The sequence below is a fragment of the Oenanthe melanoleuca genome, chromosome 6 (assembly GCF_029582105.1).
Source record: "Oenanthe melanoleuca isolate GR-GAL-2019-014 chromosome 6, OMel1.0, whole genome shotgun sequence".
Taxonomy (NCBI): Eukaryota; Metazoa; Chordata; class Aves; order Passeriformes; family Muscicapidae; genus Oenanthe; species Oenanthe melanoleuca.
In genome coordinates, this window is record NC_079340.1 from 23402413 (window position 1) to 23427218 (window position 24806).

Genomic DNA, 24806 nt, shown 5'->3' on the forward strand with positions numbered 1-24806 from the left:
GCTCTCCAGCACTGACAGATGGTCAGAGAGCAACAATTCAACTGCCTGGAAACACGAAGGCAGCTTTCTGAGCAGCTCTGCAGTGTATCAGATAAAGCCCCCCAGGTCCAAGGTACCAGCACATGTGGCATTTCAGGCCACAGCAAACACCTGCCTTCACAGAGCCTGGTGGAGCTCCAGGTCTCTGAGCTGGCTGCAGGTTAAAGCATTTATAATTAGATCACATCCAAGCAAAGGGCTTTGTGTTTACACAGCCCTTTGCACAAGAGGAAGCCTGGCTGAGGGCTGGCATGCAGAGATGCCCCAGATCAGCACAAGACTCCCTTTTGTTTAGCTAAGGACATGCCACACTATTGCATTTGGTTCAGAAGGTCTCAAATGTTTACAACCAGCATCAACTGCAGTGGTAAATGTTTCCATAACTCCTATTAAACTCTGAACTTATCCAGTTTCTCCCTGCTCTAAGGAGTGAGCAGAGGACTAGCTAGACACTCACTCTGGCAAGGCAGAGGTCAGGGTAGAGGTGACTTTGGCTGTCTGAGACATTCTTGAAGTGTTTCTGCAATCAGCCATGCTCCTGCCATGCCTGCACATGCCTGACACACAGCAGCTGTGGGATTCCTGCTGGACAGTGTGGGACAGCTGTGCTCACACCCAACAGCCTCCTCCCAGCACATCTTTGGTCAAGACACAAGATATTCATAAGGTCTCATTTGCTGGGATTAAAAAATGCCTATTGTCTCTTGTTTAAAGATGGAGTAGTTCCATGATCTGCACCTATGGAAGAAACTGCATTTCAAAGCTATTTGTTATCTTAAAAGACCATCACAGCAATCCTGAAAATCTGTGCTTATTTACCCCATCTCTTTTTCAAGTGCCATAAAGCTGGTCTTTGTTAGAGGCTGTAACTGGTGACTCCCTTGGCATATTGCTTTGCCCATTGCGTGCACACTCCCACAACATCCAGCTCCAAACAGAAGGAACATTCCTCTGCCATTCCAAAATCAAGTGAGAAGATGGCTGAGAACAGAGTCCCTTTATGCAGCTCAATTTGTTCGCAGCGCTGCTTCACATTGCTCTTTGTACGGGGTGAGTGGAGAAAGTGTCCCTCAGCTCCACTGTTTCCAAGCCCTGGCTGCACGAACAGCCCAGCACCAAAAAGGAAAGTCCCAGAAGAGATCTGCCAGCATGAGGAGTGGGACAGCCAAAGGAGGGAGCCCAACCTGAGTGCCCCTTGCAGGGATCAATGACCACGTCACTTGGGGTTCTCAGTCCAGCAGGGGAGAGCATCCACAAATGGCATCTCAGCTACACTGACTCAACTGCTTTTCTCATGATGTCATGGCAGATCAGCTCCAACTTGCCCCCAGAGCCACAGGAATGGAGAGGCAGCAGTTTCCTTCCACTCCCAAAGCAGCTCCTTGCATCTCTTGCACGTGAATTGCAACAGTCTTTCATGTGAACTGGTGCACTGAGCCCAAAGCTTTCTGTGTCTCCTAATGCTGTTCCAGGTCAGTGCTAAATCAGGTTGCCCCAGAGACTTCAGCAACGTTTTTCAAAGATTTTTACATGGCCCCAAAGCCCCCAGTGCTCAGGATGTGGCACTGAGCCAGGAACTCCCACACTCAGCTCTGCTTTCTACCAAGTCACTTGGACCTTTTTATTTATATGGTAAGCCCCTCTAGAGAAGGTGCTGCTGCCAATTTAATTCACTGTTATGAACAAACACTTTCCTTAATATTACATTTAAGAAGTCCTAGAAGTGCAACCCAGATAGAAGCTTTGCAGGAGATTAAGAAGACCAAGCATGCTCTAGTTTATTTGTAGGACCAGCACCTTCCACCATGCTTGCCTACTCCCACATCAGGAAAATTAAAGGAAAGGTACCAGAAGTATTGGCCTGCAAAGGCAGCTGCCAATTGATACACAGGTCATTTGGGTTAAGCAACAGCTTCTCTTTAGTGCATCACTTAGCTTATTACAGGATGGCAGCTTAAAAGCCCTCATAATTAACCAACAAATCAATGTAGGCAGTGATATTCATTGGAGACCAGTATGTTACATTCATCTTCCCTTCCCTCTCAGGGACTAAGTCACTGCAGTGTTTATCATCTCTAAAAGCAGGAAGAAAAAAAATCCTCCCCTCCCTGCACACAGGCCAGAGTTTTCCAAGAGTCACTACTGGTTAGAAGGGCTTCTCTCTGGATGCCCTGAATGCAATTTGAAACATCCAAGGTTCCAAACAAAGTCAATGAGAGTTGCAGGTGCTCAGTGCTGCTTAGGGAAGAAAAAAAAAAAAAAAAAAAAAAAAAAGAAAAAATAGAAAGCCCTGACACATCCAGCTCAGAGCAGCCAAACCCAGAGGCCCATAATTACACATCCCTATTGAAAACACATCTGTAAAAATCACTAAGAACTACATGGGGAGGGGAAAAATTGGATTTATATAGTTTCAAATCAGGGTTTTATAGGACATTTCAATTCAGGATTTTAAGAACAAAACACAGAGCTACAGCCTTTGAGGCAACCCAAACCCAGACACAGGCACCAAGAACATTTTGCATCAGAAAAAGCATGATAAAAGATTCAAACCAGCACAAAAAAAGATACCCTTCCCCTCCAGAAAAGAACCCCAACTCTGACTTTGCATTTTGACCATTTACAATGAAAGAGAAAGCAATATAATACACTTATCATCTCACACTAGAGACAGAGCTGTATAAATACAGTCAGGGAAGAGAAGTCATTTTAACTGCAGTACTGTATACGGTGGATTTCTTCTATCCAATGCAAAGGAAAGAAACTGATGCTTATCTCCAGCAGGATTCAGCAATGAAAAGTTAAACTGCTGCACAATTCAACGCCACACAAAATAAACAGAAGGGGGAAAGCAGGGGGTAAGGTCCTCTCTAGAATCATGCAGTACACAAAAAAAACTGGTGTCTTACCTGATTTCCTCTTTGAAGATCCATAGTCCCTGAAAAAAAGACAACAACAAATAGACATGGTTAGAGCCGGGATCGGTGGCGGGAGAACGGGTGCCTCCCAAATTCGCAGCCATCCGGCGGAGGGCTGGCGCTGCCCCTCCCTCCGGAGCGGCCGGGGGCGTCCCGGGCACCGGGGCTGCGCACACCGGGCTGGCAGCAGGGCTAGCCCGGCACAGCGAGCCGGCCACAGCGCCAGGGCAGCCCTCAGGGGCGGCATTGCTTCCCTTTAAACTGTGCTAGTAAATGCACAGCTACCGGATTAACCCCTCGTGTCCCTGCGGGAGCAGCGGCAGTGGGAAGGGATTGCTGCAGGGATGCGGATGCTGCAGGCTGAGCTGGCGGGGCTGGCAGTCCCGGGCTAATTAATTTGTGAATAACCTCCCGTCCTCTCCTAGTTATCTCTGACAAGCACTTGGAAAGCACAAGGGAAAAAACAAACAAACTAAAACAAACTTTGTCCTTTCTTCTTTCTTCCAGGGTAGAACATGCACCCTTACTTTTCCATAGTGATTTAAAGGGGGCTGGTGCCTCTACTCATGCAGAACAGCTGAAACCCCAGACAGCTGCAACGGGAGGGGAAGAAATTACAGAAGGGAGCTGCAAGGACTGATTCGGGATAAGCACAGGAGACAAAAAGACTTGTTTTATGGCTGTGCTTCCCCTCGGTGCTCTCCGGGGGCTGTCAGACTCAGCCCGGGCACAGCGCACCCCGCACTGTTAATGCTGGCAAAAATCACCCCGTGGCAGCCTCTCCTCGCTGGAATCCCACCAGAGAGACAGGCAGAAGCCTCTGCATTTTGGGGGACTGGGCTGTCAGAAGTGGGGTTTTTTATCCTGCACCTTGCTCCATCCTCCAGAGGATCCGAGAGGAATTATCCCAAACTGTTTCTTTAAAGAGAGTTTGGGGGATCCGTTGAAGAAACAACACGTTTGAGAGTTATGTCCACCTGTAAATTCCATTTCTCACAGAATTTCGTGTGCATCCCCATGCCTTACGTGTCTAGAATTCGCTTCCAGTGAATTATAGTTGGAAATTTTTTGCAAGTTCTTTTAATTTCCCAGTGTAATTTCTACTTCAATTAAATGGTTGTTTTCTCAGCCATATCTGCAGCTGTATTTGATGTGATGATGCTACTGCTCATGAATAAGTTGCTTCTTCTACAGAAGTGATATCATATGCAAATATAATTCCAGAGATCCCTCAGACTAAGCCAGGGATGCTACAGTCCCCAAAATGCAATCCTCTACCCCAGCTTGGCCCCCACACCAGTCTGGAGTTTTGTGGAGCTGTCATACAGCTTTTCTGGCATGCAGAACTCAATTCACATTATTAGAAATGACGTAATGATTGACTGACATAGTTAATTAGAATAAATTAATTTATCATTATAAAATAGCCATTTGAATCACTACCACCACCCAATTCACAAGGCTTAATTAAAAAAAAAACCCAAAAAGCCAATCAACCCGTGGGGTTAGTTTTCCTCTTTTCATTTAGTCATTCTGCAAGTTTTAAAGTCAACTTTAATTGGGTTCTGATTTTGGAGTTCCTGAAAAAAAGCCATGTACCCCATGTCTCCCTGTCTTTTTACTTTTCTGTACACCCACATTCCACTCCTTAAGTCAGGGGAAAGCAGTATCAAATAAAATGAAGCCTGAAATAAAATCTTCATCTCCACAGTGAAACTCTGAAATCTAAAACTTGCTCCTCCCAGCAAGGACAGAAAAAAGAGAAAGTAAAGGTGATATAGCAAATAACCTCTCTGGCTGTGTAAAGTGCTCTTTGAGTACATATTCTTCACCCATTTTCTGCTAATGAAGAAAGCCTGTGTTGCTGCTTTGCAATAGCAGCAGCAGGAGTCAGCCCTGCCTGAGTCCATGTTTAATTTTTTTTTATATCCTGCATATGATATCCTGCATATGATTCATTGATGTATCTTCCCTCTCCCAAGTGAGGATATATAAGGTTAATACCTCTCAGCCTCACTGCTTTCAGTGAAGCATTAGTGTGAGACTGAAGTATTGGTTTATGTCTCCAAACCAATAAAGGAAATTATTTAATGGTTTCTCTTAACAGTAATTTCCAAGTAGAAACTCTGATCTCCTGCAACCCAGACTGCACCTGGCACACTGTTAGCCCTTAGAGCAGACAAAAAATGTGGTCTTGCAGAAGAAAAACCTTTCCAAAGAAAGGTACAATCAATGCCATATCTGAGGCTACATAGGGAAGCTCACTTTCTTTTCAGCTCTTGCTCTTTTTATCTTTTCATCTTTATACACACACACATTTCCATTCTTCTTCCATTTCTATATGAGAACAGACACCACCATCCTAACTTCACTGCCAACTATAGCTACAAGAATAACAATGAAAGCAGTGGGTGGAACTAAAAGTAGCTCTGGCAGGTCTCTTCTTCATTATCCAAGATCACTCCATACTGAAAAACACCTTTCTCAAAAATAGCATATTCCTAGCCTTTTTTGAATTAGAATCTAGCAATTTTGTTTAAAGTCTTCCTGTGGGGCACCACCTTTAGCTGATGCTGAGTCTCATTACTGGCAAGGAAAATATTTCCTGCTGCTAATGATATTAAAACATTGCTGGTGTCAAGCACGTCACACAGGCTGAATGACAAAGGAGAGAGAAGCTGGATCTCCTTTCTCATCAGCATTACCCCAGGATAACATTACTAATTTGAAATCTAGCAATGAATGTGAAAGGAAGACTATGAACATTGCTATAAAGCTGACTGCCTTGTTAGCACATTAAGCAATCCACAGTCAGCCTGGACATTTCTGAATCATAAAAATACCTTATGTTGAATTAATATGTCACTTGCAATCTAATTTAAATATGAAGGTTGTATTAACAACGTTATGGAAAAGTTTTATGGCACATTTTAAGGACTGACTTTGCTGCTGTATTCACTGATAGTTATTGAACATTGATTTGTGTGTACATGTGTTTTGATCTATCTAAATACATACAGATACACACAAACAGTGGCACAATCAGAAAGTTTTTTAAAAAGTGAGAAGTATCCTGACATTTGTTCAATAAGAAATGTTCCAAGTGGAGAAGACTGGAGGTGACTAGGTGCATTGGTGACAGATTGTGCATATCTATTTTCTAATTCACTTTGAGTTATATCTGTCCCAGATGGTTTCTCCTGCATTGTCTGTGGATTTCTGGCAAGACTGCAGAAGCCTCCTGCAGGACCAGCTTCCCTTGGAGGTGATGGGTTCAGCCAGGGACCTCATCCCTGTGGGGCCCGTGGTGCAAAAGCTTCTGCCCCTTGCTGTGGCACAGCAGAGCCAGGAAGTTCATTCTCTGGGATTCCTCCTTTCCCAGATACGTCACACTTTAGCCCGGGGCCTCTGCCTGTCAGTAAAGCAAGGCTCAGCTTCAACTCATTTAGCAAAGATTTCAGACAACCATGGGTTTCAGCTACGAGGGAAAGCAGTGCCTGCAAAACATGAGGAGCTGTCAGACCCCCGGAGCAGCGTGGCTGGGGGAACTGCACAGCAGACAAGACAAGCTAAAGGGAGAGTAAATCATCTTTCTGTCTCTTTCTCAGTGTTTGCTGTCCAAAGGAGATGAGACAGTGACAAACCCTGAGTAATGAGGGTCAGCCTGTATCCTCCAGAGCATTTTAATGCATAAATTGAAATTGTTCCGTATTTGTTGGCTTCTATAAATTCATGTTTAAATACATTGTAGTAATTTCTGTTTCCAGGCTCCTCAATTCCTAAAAGTCTCTAGTGGTGTGGGCAGACTGTGGTGGAGATATATGACATTTCAAACAAACAACTCAGATTATCATTTAATTACCAATGATTTGCCAGGAAGATTAAAAGCACAGAAATATTTTTACAAGGAAGTCCACTTTCTCCTTCCCAACACCTAGTTTGCAGTCAGTAACAAAGATGGCTTTTTCACAAACTATTTTTCTTAGCCCTGCTATCAGATTCAGTGACACTATTTTTAAAGCAAACCAATACAAAAATTGCTACTACTCTTTACATGCATAGGAACTTGAGCCTTGAGAATGCATTTGCATTTTGAAACTTCTAACTGGTTTTCCCCAACAGGCAGACTGACATTTTCTATTTGAGATAAGGCACAAAACCAAGTGTGACTGGCACCTGCCTGTCACCAAGGACTATGGTTGGAGGAGCACCTAAGACCTTAGTATTATCCCAACACACATGAGCTACATGGAGAGTGCAGGGTTGAAATTCTACTCATGGTGCTCAGAGTGCAGAAGCTGAACCATGTGCATGAAAGCATCTCCATTCCCACTGAGCTCTGAGACCCAAATGACAAGTAATTAGGCAAAACTAACTCTGTATGTTATGCATTGGGAATAGAAACTCAAACACATGGATGCATACAGCTATACATTTTCCCCCTTCAGCATTCCATCCTCTGATATAATGAAACCACAGCTGATCACTTCTCCAAGCAAAAGAAACAGATGAAGGCTTTTTTCCTTCTTCTTCTTAATTTTTATTTTTTTTTTTAGAAAGCATACTGTTCATTTCCTGATATAAATTGTTGCATTGTGGAACCCTCTCCAACATGAATCTGTCCTTTCTGAGCAGAGGTCGAGCTCTCCAGCCCTGTGAGAAAGGGCCCCATTGTGGTGGGCCCGAGACTCCAGAATTCCTCGCCGCGAGCAAAGGGACTTGTGGGGCAAGAAGGGAAGCTGTCAATCTGACTTCAAACCAGGCACTTCCCACTAGCTGGATGTGGCCTCTGCTGCTGCTAAGAAGGGTAAACCACTGTTGTGCAATCACATCCTTAAGAGAACAGGGACAAAACAAAAGAGAGGATTTTGCCTTCCTGTCACCTTTGTGTTGTCTTCACAGCGTGTCTGCTGAGCAAACAGCCCAACTCTGTGTACTACATATTGCTGCTTAGGCTGCAGTGACTTTCTTTGCATTCCATAACAAAGTTATGCTTGTATGCAGTTGCCAGGACCCAACTGGAGATCCTGATTTAATGCTTGAACCCAGCAACATAAAAGTCAACCAAAGTTTTTCCTGAGTAACTCCAAGCACAAGACTGGAAAACTTATTTCTTCAGTGCAGAGGAGATCTCCCCTATACCAGTAACCTTAGCTTGCATGGAAGAGCCAAGGCTGGAAGGACATGGACACTGCCTCCTCTCAGCAATGCTCCCTATACCTGAATCCATGGATTTCTATCATGAGGTAGAGATACAAGACAAGGAAAGGCAGTATCCTCAGTATCCTCTGTTCTGCACTCATCTGGAGATTAGCCCCACACACCACTACAAGCTCTGCCAGCAAGTCCCAAGTGCAGGGGATGAAGACAGTTCCAAAACAAGTGACATCCCCACGGGCCATCTCAGCCTCACATGGACACACTGTGCTTGAGAGCAGCAGCCACCACTTCTTTCTTTATGTAGAACTGGTGTTAGAAGGACAAGAGATTGGTTTGAGGCACCCGACCCCTTTCCCTAAATGAGTAAGAAATGCCACAGATTTCTGTCTCAGGATTCCTCAGCAGTGAAGTTGATTGCTTGGCTCCAGAGAGCAACTTTAGTATTTGGCTCAGGCTAAAGAAATGCAGAATTATCCTCTTGCATTTTTCACAATTATATTTTTATGATGAAATTAACCTCCTGGAGGAAGACAGAGCTTTGAAAACGCAGATTCAGCATTTCAGCAGGCTGTGAGGTGCAGGGCAGGGCGCTCTGACAGCAGAGCCCAGCCTCTCTGGCACCAGGCAGGGATGGCTCAGCACAGGCTGGAGCTGCAGAACGCTGGGGCCATGAGCTAACGCCATGTGATCCTCTGCTGCAAGGCCTCAGCAGCCTTGAAAACGACAGCACAAATGTTTATAACGAGTTTTTCCTGGAAAGAAGTATAAAAACAAGGTCTTGCCTAAGAGTCACATCCTCATCTGTTTCTGGTTTACCTTGTTTATTCTTACAGATGGCAAATTTCTCCACAGGACAGAAAAATGTATTTACCTTAGCAAGAACTCTGGGTGGAGGTGTTCATCACCTCCTCTGAACTGACCCTGCTTGTCCCTTGTGGGGAGGCCAAATTTATCTCTGTCTTACAGTGATCAAGCACATGTCACTTTATTATAGCCTGCATAGCATAAATGCTGAGTGATAAAAACAAGTTAATAAAAATTAATTGTTCTCATGTGCAGGTTTTCCAATTGGGCCCTTCACTTGGGACTTTTATTACAAGCAGCTTCATGCAGATACAACATGTTTAAAAGATACATCTAATCATAGTTACAAATTAAGTACTGAGTATCAGAGTCATAAATTCAAATGTACCTTATAAACTGGTTGGGCTAATGAGCTTGCCTATACATCATATGAATCTGATTAAGAGCTTAAGAAGTCTGCACAGGCTTTGAATCTTTACTTCATTTTCTTGAGCCCCCCCTGATTTGAGAGTGGGTGCCTCAAATTCTTGTTTCTGTAGATGTGGGTCCAACCTCTGGTTAGCAAGCACATTGTCCATTTGGGTTTCCAAACTGCAGCCTGAGCAGTCCCAGTGCTGTCCCTCTCCAGGGACATCTTCTGCTGCTTCAGAACTCCACCCAGAGCTGCGTGTGTAGTGCCTGGCCACTGTCTCCTCCATCTCCTTGTCCCTGTGGAGGACCTGCCCAAAAGGACTCATCACCCCTGGCCTGCCAGGTTGTGCCTGCTCATGAGAGGCAGGATACCATCACCTCCACCACAGCAATGTCACCCCCAAAACACTCATCCCACAAAATCCTTGGAAATGGAGAGAGAGAAGGAAGAGGAGAAAACTCCCAAGTGACAGACAAGCCTCAACCCCAGCTCCAGACACAGCTTGTCCAAAAAGGCTTTTGCCCCTGAATTACCACACTGGGAAGAATAGTTGGAGCACAGCAGTTTAAGTCAAAGTAAGAGAAGAGCTTCTGCATGTAACACAGCTGAATCACAGTGCTCACTGGTGTTAGACTTTGTAATCACCAAAACCAGGCATGGGTTCAAAAAGCAATGAGATAAATTCATGAAGCAAGGATAAATGGTGGCTATTGTACTCCAGGCTCTGGATGTTTTGACCTGAAGAGTCCCAGAGAGGCTGAATGCCAGAATCAGAGAGGATATATAGGGGAAGTTCACTCTGTATTTGCTTTGTTTCTTGTATTGGCTGTAAGCCACTGTAGGAGACAGGAGGCCAGATGGGGCCCAGGTCTCACCTAATTGTGGCCTTATAATATATTCTCCTGTAAAAGATCAGACTGGATTAGGATAAATTACATCCAAATCACACTGCATTACTCAGCACATTAAATTGTCCTTAATCACGTACTCTGATGGCCTAGAGTCCTGTTTAAATTTACCTCCTGTGCATATTTCTGTGCCTGTTCTATTGAAATCACTGCTGAATTTCAACTGTACATCACCATGCTCTAATGAAAAGCCAATAAGGCTCTTTGATCAAGCTATAATAGGACTCATCATGGGGACATACTCTACTGTGGCAAATGGTTCCCTCATCCTGTCTCTTTCAGAAATGTTTTGTGAGCCTCTAAAAGCAATTTAGTCCTGATTTATGTTAGCTAAGTTATTTCTGTTGCACATGTGAGTTACAAGAAAAGGGCTCTCATCTCTATTTGCTACACTGTTCAGGAAATCAGTAATAAATGCTGTAGTGCTTTCAATGTCTCTGACTTCAATGCAGCGGAAACCAGCAATCTGAGTGAATACTTCATCATCCCCAATTCTCCCACATGTGCATCCAGTACTTAAAGAGGCAACCTATAGTTCTGGGGGTTTTTTGTTTTGGTAAAGGGTACTGAGATTCTCTTGTCTAATACCTAAGTTGTTTCCAGCAGATATTCAAGGAAACAAGCATGCAATTCTTTAGCAGAGAGTATATGAAACATATTGATGACTATCTAATAAAATCAGGTGTGCATTCAATAGGAGTGAGTCACCTCACTGCATGTTTAGAGGTCAGGAATGTAGAAGGGTGACTGAGCAAGTTGATGCAGTCAGCCAGGGGTGCAAAGCAACCCAAAAGTTTTGGTGGCTTGACCTGACCTGCAGTGGCATCCAACAAGCCCTGGGCATAGGTTAGAGCAGGTCTCTCCACACCAGGGGACAGATGCCAGCAGGAGCCATTGTGAAGTGCCTGTGGCCAGTGGTGTAAGTGCTACAGCTGCTGCTGCTTTGCTTATGGGGTTCCTGAGCAAAGACATTCCCAATTCTTCTCACTCCTCATCTTGGCACAGAGACCTGAGAAAGGAGAAGGGACCCAAATAACAATGGTTGGGCTGCCTTCCTCCTGCTCTCCTGAGAAAGCCCTTGGGACATGCAATTCCCCTCAACCCTCCTGCACCACATCTCACCTGTGAACACAACTGGCCATGATGAATCAGGGCTGGTGACATCAAGCCTTTGGAAGACCCACAGGACCAGGACCCTTCCACAGGAAGATAAAGCAGAATTTCCTGTCTGCCCTTTTCTTTCTGACTGCCCAAGCCATGAGGATACCCACACACAGCCTTCTCTGAACACTCTCCTGTGCCCCATAGCAGCCTCACAACCACCCCACTGTGTGTGCTGGGTTTCCTGACTGCTCCCTGGGATTCCCCACAGCCCATCCCAGTGTGTGCTGCAAGTGCTGGCAGCAGCTCTCATGCTGGAGGCTCACACAGGGAAATCCCAGGCTCTCACTGGCATTTTTGACATTTTAAAGTCTCTAACTTGGCAAAGTAAGAAATTATTTACAGGCATTTCCAGACATGGCCCCAGCCCTGCTGGACCTCTGGGCTCCCAGTACAAAGGAGATTGTGCCAGATGCTTGGTATTGGACAATTTTGCATTTTTTTTCTGGTGGTGTTCTTCTGATATGTAGTATTTCTGTGTACTCAACTGACTTCTTAGCAACATGATGCTTGGATCTCTGTCTTGCTGCTCCTGCTACATGTCCAAGGGCAGTAGGACCTGAAAGATTAAGACTGCAGTGTGCACAGACAGCAGATGGCTATTGCATCTGTACTTACTTTGCACTGCTAAATACCCTATTGCCCTACCTAGTTTTACATCCCCTTTTACTGGGAGATCTCTCCCCTGACTTTTTAAAATCATCTGTTGCACATATGACCCTAAAAATGGTAAATATTTTTTCCAAGAGAGGCAAAAACTTATGGTGCATGTGGGAAGACAAGACCAAGCCCACAGTATGAACTCAGACTTCATCTGGTGACTGGAGTCTTTCCTTTCCTCTTTACATTTCCTTCAGTTAGAGCAGGGAGATTAAAGCAGGGCTCCTTCCCAAATGTGCCTCAGCAGCATGTCCTCAGTTCACTGTCTTGCAACATCAAATGTCTTTCCAGCATACTAAACAGTGTACTTCTCTATAAGACACCAATTTTATATTACTTGGAATTGTTTTCTGCCTGTTTCTACAAAGCAGCACATGGAAATATCTTTCAAGTCATCGGGTTCTTTAATTTACTAGTCAAGAGACATAAATCATGGCATGTAAGATCTACTGCAAGTTCATGAACTCTAGGAAATTTCTCTAATCACCATCCTTTGAACTGAGCTTTTTCAGACGCTGTAAAACTCCAAAACATAGCTGGTAAATGCATCTAGTAAATTTTGCTGGACTGGCAGCTACTAAAAGCAGACTTGTCTTCCCTGATTACCGACCAGGATCAGGCAGTCTTAAAACATCCTCTGTGATTCTAACATTAAAACACAAAAGAAAAAACAAGTCCTGAGTTTGTCTTTCCCAATATAACTGTTGGGATTCATTAAATTATTCCAAATTATCACCAACAGGCATCAATTGTGGCAGAAAAATAGAGACACCTTCCCAAAGATAAAACATTTCAAACACTCTGGTTACTTTTCAAGGTGACCAAACCTGTTTCAAATATCCAATTCTTAAAGTAGGGCTAATGTTTTTATGCTCTCTAAAAGGTAAAAGAGCTAAATTAAATGGCACTTGCAAAGAAGCATCACAAGTGTTCAGAGTATTCCACCCTGGGAAGTATCAGACCCACTGAAAAAGGATTCACTGAGCACTCCAGGAGTGAATGGAGATGTTCTTTTTTGTAATAGGGTATGAGATAATAAATTTTAAAAAGCCATGTACTTCAGGATGATGTAAGAGATTATATCAGTCTCAATGCTCAGCTCATTTTAGGAAGTAAACAAAGAAAACAGCTATTTCAGCCTGGATTACTATAAGATTCCTGAGACTAAAGATAGACAGATATATCCTAAGTTTTACAGTCCCATATCCAAAATTATTAAAACTTCCAGTGAATTTTGCTTGATAGGTACTTGAGAGTTTAAAATACTGAACTTAAAATTAACTTTGCAGAAGAAGTTTTTGCTATTACATGTACAGATCCATTCTAATACTTTCTTTTGAGCCTTACTAAATTAAAAGGACAAATTAAAAAAATCACGTTACTCTCAAATATATGCTTGCATACTTCCCTCAAAACATCTTAAATCATGTCAACTGACTTTTTAAGGTGACCAGTATTAAATATTAAATAATTCTGGAAAAACAGAAAAAAAGAAATTTTTAATATGCATTTACAACATATACAGATTGCACACACCATGAAACAGTGCAATGTCTAAATAGACAAAAATTTTGCTGTCCGCTTCAGACATGCTCATGCAGGAAACAGTCAGCTTCTCCTTATTCTTTTTATGTAACTTCTGTCCAATTCTCCATCCAGACATTAACTTTTAATTCACCTCGTACATCTCCAAAGTGTGTGTGTGGCATTTCCAATATCTTTTCCCATGTTCTATGTTCATAAAAGTGAAGAGGCATAATGAATGAATGTAATTATTTCCATCCATTCAGCTGGTTATAGGAGCAGACCTTTAAATTCAGCTAAAAGAGAAATTATTTGTTCCTTCAAAATGAATGATGATTCAGGGAGTATTTTTGGCCTGCAACAGGAGAGACTCTATTTTGCAGAGCTAAATGTCCATGGGCAGCTTTTTCCTGCTTTAACTGTTCATGTTATCTGATAAACAGATATCACATGTGGGAAGGGAAAATGCCATTGATTGTCAGGCATTACACCCCCTCCTTTTCAGTTGTTGATCTCACTTGCCCAGTAGTTCCCAAGCTTGGAATATCAATGAAGTTCTGCAAATGTCATGCCCTGCAATCAGCTTTTGTGCACTATTTTCTCCCTGTGTTACCTGAAATACCAGAAGCCACACTCTCAGCAGAAACACCACCTTTCCCACCAGGGCAGGCCATGCTGTGCCAGGCAGCAGCATCTACCACAGGATGACAAGAGCATCTCTGTGGTCCTGAGAGGTTCCTGTATTCTGAAGTTCACACTGTGGTGTCCAGTTCCAAGTCTGAATTCAGTGCTATTTTGAATAATCTCTCATTAGGGTAAAATACTGTGAGATTCAAAACCAGAATCTAGGCACACCAGCCACAAGATGCAGCTGAAGGGATTATGAATCAGAGCATCCTACTGCCAATAGCCTACTTATTAACAATTTATTCCCCTGTCATCCTCTGGGATGAAGCTAATTCCTGGAACCTTCTGCCTTGCCTCTGCTCCCTCTGTAGCACCAGCTTCCCACCCATCCCTGCCTTGCCACTTCTGGCAGCTGACTGCCTCCCTCCCCTGCTTACAACACACACCTCACTCCAATGCAAAATGCTCTGGCCATGCCTGAACACCCTGGGCTCACAAAGAGCCCACAAACCCCAGCTCTGACCTACTCAGCAACAGCATGTGCAGCAACAAAAATTCATCTTCAAGCTCTGCTGTGCATCCCAGCCATTAGTAGTGCCTGGGGAGATCTGCAGAGACCTACCTCATGATTAGATAAAAGCTTTTCCTTCTAAATCATTGTACAGGAGGAAACAAGGGTCTGAAAGAGGGAAGTCCAGGCAGATTAGAGGCCAAGCACATCCTCTCTGCTGGTTTTTCATTTTACACTAAAAAATGCAAGGTTTTCTTGTAGAGTAAGTTGCTTAATTTACTTATGGTGGCAACACAACCAAGACCTTTTTCTTAGTAAAGACACAGAAAAGGGAAAATCAGTCCAGTTTTTCACAAGAAGAAACATTTTTTTAAACAGTGCTGAGAAAAATCTTAGAGCCCTACATGCACCAAACCAAATCTGGAGTGGTGATAAGAAGGAAGAGATTTTTTTACCCACCTCTCTGCCTCCACTACCCCAGAGCCTGCAGGTCACATCATGCCCAACAGGTCCCTGAACTGCTCTAACCAGCAGTGAAATGCAAACATAACACCCTGCCCCTCATCCCTCCTTTGCCTGCCTTGGGGGTGTGCAGAGGTGGGCAAGGAGGCTGTGACAGGAGCAGCCTCTGGAGCACAGGGCAGAGGACAGATGAGACACACCATGCTCCAAATGTGTCTCCAGGTGCAGTTGTATTCAATGCTTAAAGTCAGGAACATTTCAGAAGGAAAACTGCAGTTAAGGCTGGGAACAGATCCTACATGAAAGAACTCAAGAGCATCCAGTTGCTGATGCAACCATGGCCAGGTTATCTTCACAGCTGAGCACCCAGGAACTCCAGTGGATCTTTCTCCTCTGAAAGAGGGACAAGGTGCCACAGCATTTCACAAGAAGAAAGCTGAGCAAAGAACTTGTGGCTAAAAGTCACAAAGAATGGAATCTGGGGTTTAACTTCTCCATCCCTCAAAGACTCAGACTCAGTTGTGCTGACCTTCATCCTATGCCACAGTGTGAATTTAAAATACATCACTCTTCTTAAAAGTGTGTCACAGCTCTTAGAAGCATGAAAATCAGGTTGTGGGTGGGAGTAACTCCACAGTATATCTGCACAGTGTGTGTATATATCTATATATATATACACACTTTTGAGCAACAGTCTTTAAAATTCCACTTAGCAGAAGGCAGACTTTTAGCACTTCAGGAGTTGAACACACTGTTATTATCAGAGATTGGAAGGAGAACTGTTTTAAGAGGTAGGGGTCCTTTTCTATTAATTTTTTTTTAGGAAACACTTTTTTTACAGCTCAGCTTTTCTAAAAATAATTATTTTATGCTCAGTCTCAGCTCTTCACAGTAATACCACACCCAGTTTGAAAGAGATGAGCACTGAATGATTTGGCACAGTGATATACTCAAAGAACAAGAAACTGCTTACAATTTATGATATGCTTTGATAGCAGTGATTTAAAAATGCTAGTGTTCCACTCCAGCAAATGTTACAATAACAAACACAAGACTAATGACCTGATGCCTTATCAGAGATGTTCACAGATCAGGTAAAACCACCACATCATACCTGCAGGATCCAGCATTTTAAGAGTTTCTCTTGGGCTTTCACCCCTAGCCACATGTCAACACTATTGTCCCAAGAGCTGTCCTCACACTGAGAGCTTGTCTGCTGACACTTTCAGACCTCTGAGACAGGTCTGGGCTGTCCCACCTGCCCAGCCATGGCCACCTCAACCACCTGAGCTTTTCCTCTATAGGAGGGAGCAGTGAGGGAGAAGAAAATGTTCAATCCACATCAGGCTTTGTCAAACAGCTGGCAAAGAATAACCTTAGAAAAACTGATACTTAAGCAACTGTGGGGTAATTTGTCAATTTAAGAGTGGCAGGATGAGATCACCCATTGCCTTCTGTTGTCTTTTGGCTGAAAACAGCCAACAGACAGCTGGATGGCCCCTGATCCTGCACTTAAACACAGTCACAGAAAAATCTGCATTTCATCATCATGTTGCATTTTTCTCTTCTTCTCACAGGCCTTCCCTTGGCTTGCTCCAGGGTTTCCAAGCCTGGATCATATCCCTTCACACCTGCTGAAGTCTGTTCACATTTAATGTTGAGCTATAACAAATACTTTTCTTAAATTCCTTCATTTAATAGAAGTTGCAAAATTTTCAGATTTCCCCTTTACTTGAAATTTTTTGCTACATATTCTGGGGAAATAAGCCAGATTGTGCTCTGAGGATGCAATTGCAGGAGCTCAGAGGTGTGTGAGGTGGAAAACTGTACTGAGTCACTGCAGTGCAGACTTGGGCTGCTGATGTTGCTCCATGGATCAAGACATTCAGGCAGGATTTCAGCAGCACCTGCACTTTTCAATCATTTCCTTTGTTAAGAAAAGGACAATCTCAGACAATCCTGTGGCACTCAGACTCCCTCATGCTGCCAGCCTGTACTACCCTTGAAGAGGCTGCACAAGGACCATGCAGGCAGCCCTGTGTCATGTGAAGGGAATTACTGATGTTACTTAAAATAATCTGACACAGAAATGAGGCTCTGCTGAGACTCTCCCACCTGTCTGCGGATGGGCATGTTGAAATTCCTCCTCCTCCTTGGGTACTACAGAGCAGCAGCAGCACTTGTTCCAGCCCTTGGGGTGAATTGCAACCATATCTTGGGCTTAGGCAAATTGAGTTTCACCCTTTACATCTGAAACTTCTCTCACCAAAAGGTAGACAGATGTACTGGGTGCATTCACATTTAAATATTACACTGTGATATGCTGGGTACCAGCACACATGGTCCTTCCAAGGCTCATATGCTTGCAAGAACAACTTTTGATATTCATAGAAATATAGCAGCATTTAGGTTGGAAAAGACCTTTAAGATCATCAAGTTCAACTGTTAGCCAAGCACTAACATGTAAAACCATGTCCACAAGCACCACATCTACCTGTCTTTTAAACAGCTCCATTATCCTTCCCTGGATTCAACTCAGCACCTCAATGTCCTTCTTGTAGTAAGAGGCCCAAAACTGCACATAGCACTTGAGGTGCAGTTTCCCCAGAGCCCAGCACAGAAGGATGGTCACTGGCCTGGCCCTGCTGGCCACACTATTGCTGATACAAGCATTTATAAAGCATTCCACAGATCAGCTTGCCAATCCAGATGGATTTTCTGATCTGTTCTAGCTATGAAGTGATTTAGCAGAGTTTGTCTTACAGTATGTGACTGGGAGAAGACTACAGACCAATGAGATTAAATGGCAATATTAGAAGAAGTTAAGCAACAAAGTTTACTGAGAAACTTTTATTTCAGCATGTGTTAAATCCTTCCCTCCTGGTACCCATGTCTGAACTCTTCCCCTGGACTTATTGCACAACCATGTTAAGTCTGTCAAGAGATAAATGCCCGGAGACACAGTGATGCTCATCTTCCTTCTGAATGATGCTGAAGAGCAGCTGATGCCTTGACAAACAAAGGCTGCCTAGGAATGACTTCACACCCAAACTTCACCAAAGGAGGCTTCCCCCTCCTCGGTATCACACGGAACATTTGCATTCTGATTTATCACTTCATTTCATTTTGGTCCATCTGCTCCTCCTGGCTCATTTCCTGTTGTCTGGTCAAGACTTCAGAACAACTTGACTCATTTGTAAAATGAAGGACAGCAAGTCAGGCCCTAGGAGCAAGGCACACAAGGAGAAGCATGCAGAAAACAGAGCTGAGGAACAGGGTGGGCCCTGAGGTCCCCAAGGAGCAGGGGCTGAGCACAGCTCATGACATGCTGCTCCTGATGAGACTGGAGCTTGATCACTATTTCTGCCCAAGCACTACAGCTGTGTCTGCCACCACATTTTCAGCTCTTTGACAACTGGTGACAAAGATGCATCCCCCCTCTTGGTACTAGATTAAATTTTTCCTGCAGTGATACAGAGGCTTTTTAACTACGTGTGGCCAACTCCGGCTATGACCAGCATGCTTTGAATGATAAGTGGTAAATCTGCTTTATCCCTGGCCCCTGCCACAGCCCAGAGTCCCTGTCATGTGCCAAGGGCACTGACCTTTGCTCTCTGCCCACTGAGTCCCAACAGACTCATCTGGTGCCCATTTATGCTCAATTTCAGGCTCCTTTCTTTGCCCCATTGCTCCATTGTTAATGTGTTAATTGTTATCACTTTGGATCAGCAGACCCATAGTGGGGTGAGGGTCAGTGCTGAGCCCTCTTGGCCTGCCTATCCCTGCTTTTCAGACCAGATATCACTTTCCAGGCATGTTATGGCTCACAACAAAGTCCTGGCAGCACCCAGCTGTCACGGGACAAAGGCTCAGACACATCTTCATCTCCTGCATCCTTTTCCCTCTCCAACTGGAGTCAGCCACAATGTGGAGAAGCCCAAGCCAGCCCCATGGGGACACCAAGCTGGGTGGAAGCCTAGACACCAAGGCTCTGCTTTATCTCTGCCTCAGAACAGAACACAGCAAAAAAACAACTCTTGGGACACTGCAGTGACCCATTAAAATTAATGGGGTTAAATCATTCTGGTGTAAGTCACCAACTTCAAAAGATTTACACAAGGGATGAATCAGGAGCCATTATTTTTCTTCTTTGTGCCTTTCAGAAAGATGATCTATTTTCCAGACTGCTATGCTCAGCCAGTCTTTCTAACTAAATTAACTACCCTCTTGTCAGTCTCTTATTCCATGCTCTTGTCTACCGTCCAAGTAATTCCAACAACTGCTCACCTGCTCTGTTTTTTCCCTGTGTGAAATGGCCCTCATATACTTCCAACTGGCCTAATTAATTTCCCTTTTCAGGGACAAATGAAAAAAAAGACAGAAAAAGCAACCCCCCAAACAAAGTCTCACTCGAGAAACCAGGAAGGCCACATACCCTCAAGGCACATTTCTTCTCTACCCTTGGTTGGTAAAGGAGCAGGTAGAAGTGTAACACCTCAATCTCCCTTAAAACTACAATGCACAAAACCTGCCTGATGTATGTCACATATATTGTTCTGTAATAGGAAACACTTATTTTAGCTAAGGAGGTGCAGGGCAACAAGACAGGCAGAGAAGTCTCATGTGTAAAAGATACAAGCTCCCAGCTACTCTGTCATCTGGAAGCCAGCCTTAATCCTGAGGAGGCTCATTCAGTAGCAGTGCCAGTGCAGATGGCCTTCAACTCTCTCAGCAAAGAGCTCAGTAACCTTAAAGTGCATAAATCAAAACTGCTAAAATTGGCAGATGATTTGATAGGAAGAAATTGCCTTTTGGGGACTGCTTTTTGTCTGCCAAATTCACCCAGACACAGAACCACATATGGATTTCTAACCTATGCAGGTTTCAGTGGTGATTACAGTAGTGATTGTGGTATGAACCATGCTAGACATATTATTTTGGGAGAGCTGATGCATTAGAAGTACACAATGAAAAGCTCAGAGTGTATTTGGTCCGTGACTTAACCCACCTCCATAGTTCCCAGGTATTCAGCTCTGCGGATTTTGGCACAGGAAAAGTGGATTTGAAATTCAGCTCCTGAACTGGTTTCAAACTTTGCTGAAAGTCTGGAGGTGTTTGGATCTGGAATATTGACTAGTAGCTCCCAAAAGAGGCTGCTAGTTTCTCAGGGTGAGGCAGCAGAGGATGGAAGGAACTCGTGTTATTTCACTTTGCTCTGAACGCACTGCAGCCATCTGTGCAGCCCTAAACCACAGGGCCTTGAAGGAGCTACAGAGCAGCCTGACTGTGGAGTCAGGCACTGAGAGGCAGTCCCTGCCGGGCTGACACAGCCTGCTGGTACTCCTCAAAGCGCTGGAAGAAATGCTGCCTGACAGCTGCTTTCCATCCCCGGTGCTCTGGCCCCACCGTGTCCCCGGCAGCGCCTTTCGCAGCCCTGCTCAGACATGTACCAACCACGGACCGAGATGAGTAATGGACTGAAACCAAGAGCACAGGGCGATCAGGAGCGCCACAAAGCTGCCTGGGAATCAGCTGGAAATAGCACATTTCCATAACAAACAACCCATTATCGCTTTGCTCCGCTCCCAGCGAGCGAGAGCGCAGGAGCCGCGCTCCATCTGCCGGCAGCGCCCGCACGCGCAGGGATGCTGCTGACCCCTGCAAGGATGCTGCTGGCCCCTGCAGGGATGCTGCTGACCCCTGCAAGGATGCTGCTGACCCCTGCAAGGATGCTGCTGGCCCCTGCAGGGATGCTGCTGGCTCCTGCAGGGATGCTGCTGGCCCCTGAAGGGATGCTGCTGGCTCCTGCAGGGATGCTGCTGACCTCTGCAAGGATGCTGCTGGCTCCTGCAGGGATGCTGCTGGCTCCTGCAAGGATGCTGCTGGCCCCTGAAGGGATGCTGCTCATCCCTGCAAGGATGCTGCTGGCTCCTGCAGGGATGCTGCTGGCCCCTGCAGGGATGCTGCTGGCCCCTGAAGGGATGCTGCTGGCTCCTGCGGGATGCTGCTCACCCCCGCAGGGATGCTGCTGGCTCCTGCGGGATGCTGCTGGCTCCTGCAGGGATGCTGCTGGCCCCTGAAGGGATGCTGCTGGCTCCTGCGGGATGCTGCTGGCTCCTGCAGGGATGCTGCTGGCTCCTGCGGGATGCTGCTGGCCCCTGAAGGGATGCTGCTGGCCCCTGAAGGGATGCTGCTGGCTCCTGCAAGGATGCTGCTGGCCCCTGCAGGGATGCTGCTGGCCCCTGAAGGGATGCTGCTGGCCCCTGCAGGGATGCTGCTGGCCCCTGAAGGGATGCTGCTGGCTCCTGCAAGGATGCTGCTGGCCCCTGAAGGGATGTTGCTGGCTCCTGCAGGGATGCTGCTGGCCCCTGCAAGGATGCTGCTGGCTCCTGCAGGGATGCTGCTGGCCCCTGAAGGGATGCTGCTGGCTCCTGCAGGGATGCTGCTGGCTCCTGCAGGGATGCTGCTGGCTCCTGCAGGGATGCTGCTGGCTCCTGCAAGGATGCTGCTGGCTCCTGCAAGGATGCTGCTGGCCCCTGAAGGGATGTTGCTGGCTCCTGCAGGGATGCTGCTGGCCCCTGCAAGGATGCTGCTGGCTCCTGCAGGGATGCTGCTGGCCCCTGAAGGGATGCTGCTGGCTCCTGCAGGGATGCTGCTGGCTCCTGCAAGGATGCTGCTGGCTCCCACGGAGCCCAGGCACCATCCATTCCCTCCAGCACGGCAGCAACATCAAGCAGGCACCGCCCGTGAAGCAAGCAGCTCTGTCAGGATTTACACTGATAAAGGATAAAAGCAACAGTGCCTGTGTGAGAGGTGCTGGGTTGTGGTTGGCACAGGGCTGTGGAGAAACTCTTTGGAACTGGGACTTGGAAATCAGTGCTGTTGTAGTAATTATGTTGAGATGAATACAACTGGCACCGTCATCAGTCTTTTATTAAAAAATATTTCATGCCTTCTCTCAGTGGACTTCTTTCAGGCAACTCTGACTCCTTTCCTCACAGCACTGACTCCTCCTCTCCTCTCTGCAAGTTTCCTTCTTCCTCCTGCCTGACCAGCTATTCCAAACCTGTCCCTTACCTGGCCACCTAACCCTGTCTGTCCCTCACATAGCTTCTTACCTTCTCTGTTCCCTGCATGTCCTTTCCTCCTCACAGCACAGCCAGCAGAGTCCACCTCAAACTGCAGCAAACTCTGGTGCTTCGGTTGCCTGATAGCCAGCTATAACCCACTCTTTTATAACACCCATCCTCATTGGACAGGCAAGGCTGTTTCCACTTCTCGGCAATCAGTACAAATGTAATTCATTGAGGAAAACTACCTTCTGTACTATCCCTACAAACCATCTCCCCACATGCTGCCACCTCCATGAGACACAATCCATCACCATGCACAAAGCATGCAACAAGGCACATTGGGTTCAATGAGTGGAAAGCAGTCTGGGAACCAAAATATTTGTATTTTTGTTACAGGCAACACCACCTTAATTTCCCTTTCCCTGACAACTTCTTTTTCCAATATCTGTGCACAAGCAGGCCTCCATAACAGCAAAAGGCATCTGCCTTCCAAAAGGTCTTGAGGTGAAATGTATTTGTCTTAATATGCTTGATGATGACATGGCAAACCTGTTGATACCTGAAAATACAAATGTATACAGATACATGCAGCTGGCAAGAATCTGGGATGCACATCACATATGTATGTTCATGTATCTCATGCATGTAAAATAGGTGTTTCCAAAGGATGGGCTCAGTGACACTACCCTGTCACCAGCAGGACTTTGGGAAGTCTGAATGAGAGAGCACAGAATCATTGTGTTACCCATCAGCCACAAGTGACCTCTACTGGGCTTGCCTTGAGAGCTAAAACACAGCCTAAGCCATGAACAGGGAGACCAAGCAGCTCCCTTAAAGCAAATCTGCAGCAAAGAGAATGTGCATGCAGGGACCCTTTCCTCCCATTCATCCCATGAGTCCTGTCACACACAGCCCCATCCAACAAGGCTCCCACTATGCAGAGACCCTGCCCATCCAACAGAATGGCAGGAACAGGGCACCCCAAACCTGCATCAAGCAGCCTGTTCCTGCTAATTGCATTGTGACAGCTAATGGGCTTTAAAAGCCTAATTCCTGACTTATTCTTCCTACGTCACTTTTAATATAATGAGGACAAAATAGCTCCCATCATAGTTTTTGAGGTATCAGGCAATTTAATTTCTTGCTAATCTCTGAGCAGTCATAGCCCTTTTGATGTCCCATCCATGTTTTAAAAGGATGTGGCAGTCTTGACAGTTTAGAAATGTGCATGCAATTATGAATGCTAATACAATTAACAGTGAAAGACTCATACTTGGATCACAAACCCAGCTCTCTTTCAACTCAAGCTCTCCTTGGAGGATTGCAAGTAAGTGGGTCAGATAGCAGTACAAAACTCCTGATAAAGAAAACTAATGCTTAAGTGATAGAAAAGACCAACAGAATTCTCCAAAAAGCCCTGACTAGGCACTGTCAGAGAGATTAAAGACAGGAGCAGCTCCCTAGCTATTAGATGTCAGGGTCAAATTTCGTGTAGGGTAACTCATGGTGGAGTTACCCTGGGGATGGGAAGGATTTGCATCAGTGATGAACTGCAAGTCTTACCCCTGTGCTGAGTGCAGCTTCAGGATCAGTGCCTGTACCCCCTGCACAGCAATGCACACACAGAGCAAGGGATGAAAAATGCATGATCAAGTTTATTGGCAAAGCTCCCGCCGAGGATCAAAGCTGCCGCCCCCAGCAACACTCACTGGCCCCAGCCAGCTTCATATGCTGCTTTCTTGAATTTTCTAACATGGGAAAAGACATCAAAAGCCTTGAAAGGGGAAAAGCACATCACCAAGGAACACCACCTTCAGCAGATGGGCAGTATTGAGAAGTAAGGCAGGGGAAGGGGGCAGTTTGTCAGCACTCTGCAAACACCATGAGCACAAAACCAGTCCATTTCCCAGAAAAGAAAAAAATATCACTTGTCCAAATCCAGCAACAATTAGCCCAGGGACATTCCATTTGAAGCTGGCACTGCCACAGCCAGGAATGCTCAGCACTTGTGAGGACACACCAGTTGGTACAAATGTCATGAATTTAAGTCAGTGGACTGACACTGGTTCTTCTTCTCAGAAGCTTTGAGGAAATTTCTCAACCCAGACCCGGGGGTCCACAGGCAGTCAGCTCAAATCAGAGCCATGTCAGCCCACAGCTCTGCAGGCTGGGTCAGCATCTCCACTGCTGGGGATGTTCCCAGCTTCTCCTTCCCAGGACACTGACTCGCCTCTGCAGAGCAAGGAGGCACTTGGCTCAGCTGCAGCCTCTCCTGTGGGGAGACATCCTGTGGCCAAGGTCAGTGCTGCCCACAAGAGCTCAGCTGGAACTGCTCTGGGCGCTGCTGGATGGTGGGAGGACATAGGAAGGGCAGAGACCCCAGCTGTCCCAACAGCTGGATACAGGTCCAAAACCTAGAGCACTGTTCCTCAGGTTTTTCAGTTCATAATTACAAGTATATTTTCCTCTTAAATCCATTTTACAAACAGTTCATAACTCTGTGACTTGCAAATTGCCCAGCTTGATTGAATCAGGTTAGTGAGGTCC

General features: G+C 45.5%; 1 protein-coding gene across 7 annotated transcripts in view; it reads right to left on the reverse strand.

Moving 5' to 3' along the window:
- The window catches only part of SH3PXD2A (SH3 and PX domains 2A), a 243305-nt gene that overhangs the window by 87409 nt on the left and 131090 nt on the right, over positions 1 to 24806 (reverse strand). For 6 of the 7 annotated variants that reach the window (XM_056494898.1, XM_056494899.1, XM_056494897.1 and 3 more), the window contains one exon: positions 2949 to 2977. In XM_056494898.1, coding sequence (XP_056350873.1) covers positions 2949 to 2977 — 29 coding nt within the window. Of the gene's footprint in view, positions 1 to 2948; positions 3061 to 24806 lie in introns of those variants that run through there. The other variant, XM_056494903.1, reaches the window with a different exon arrangement.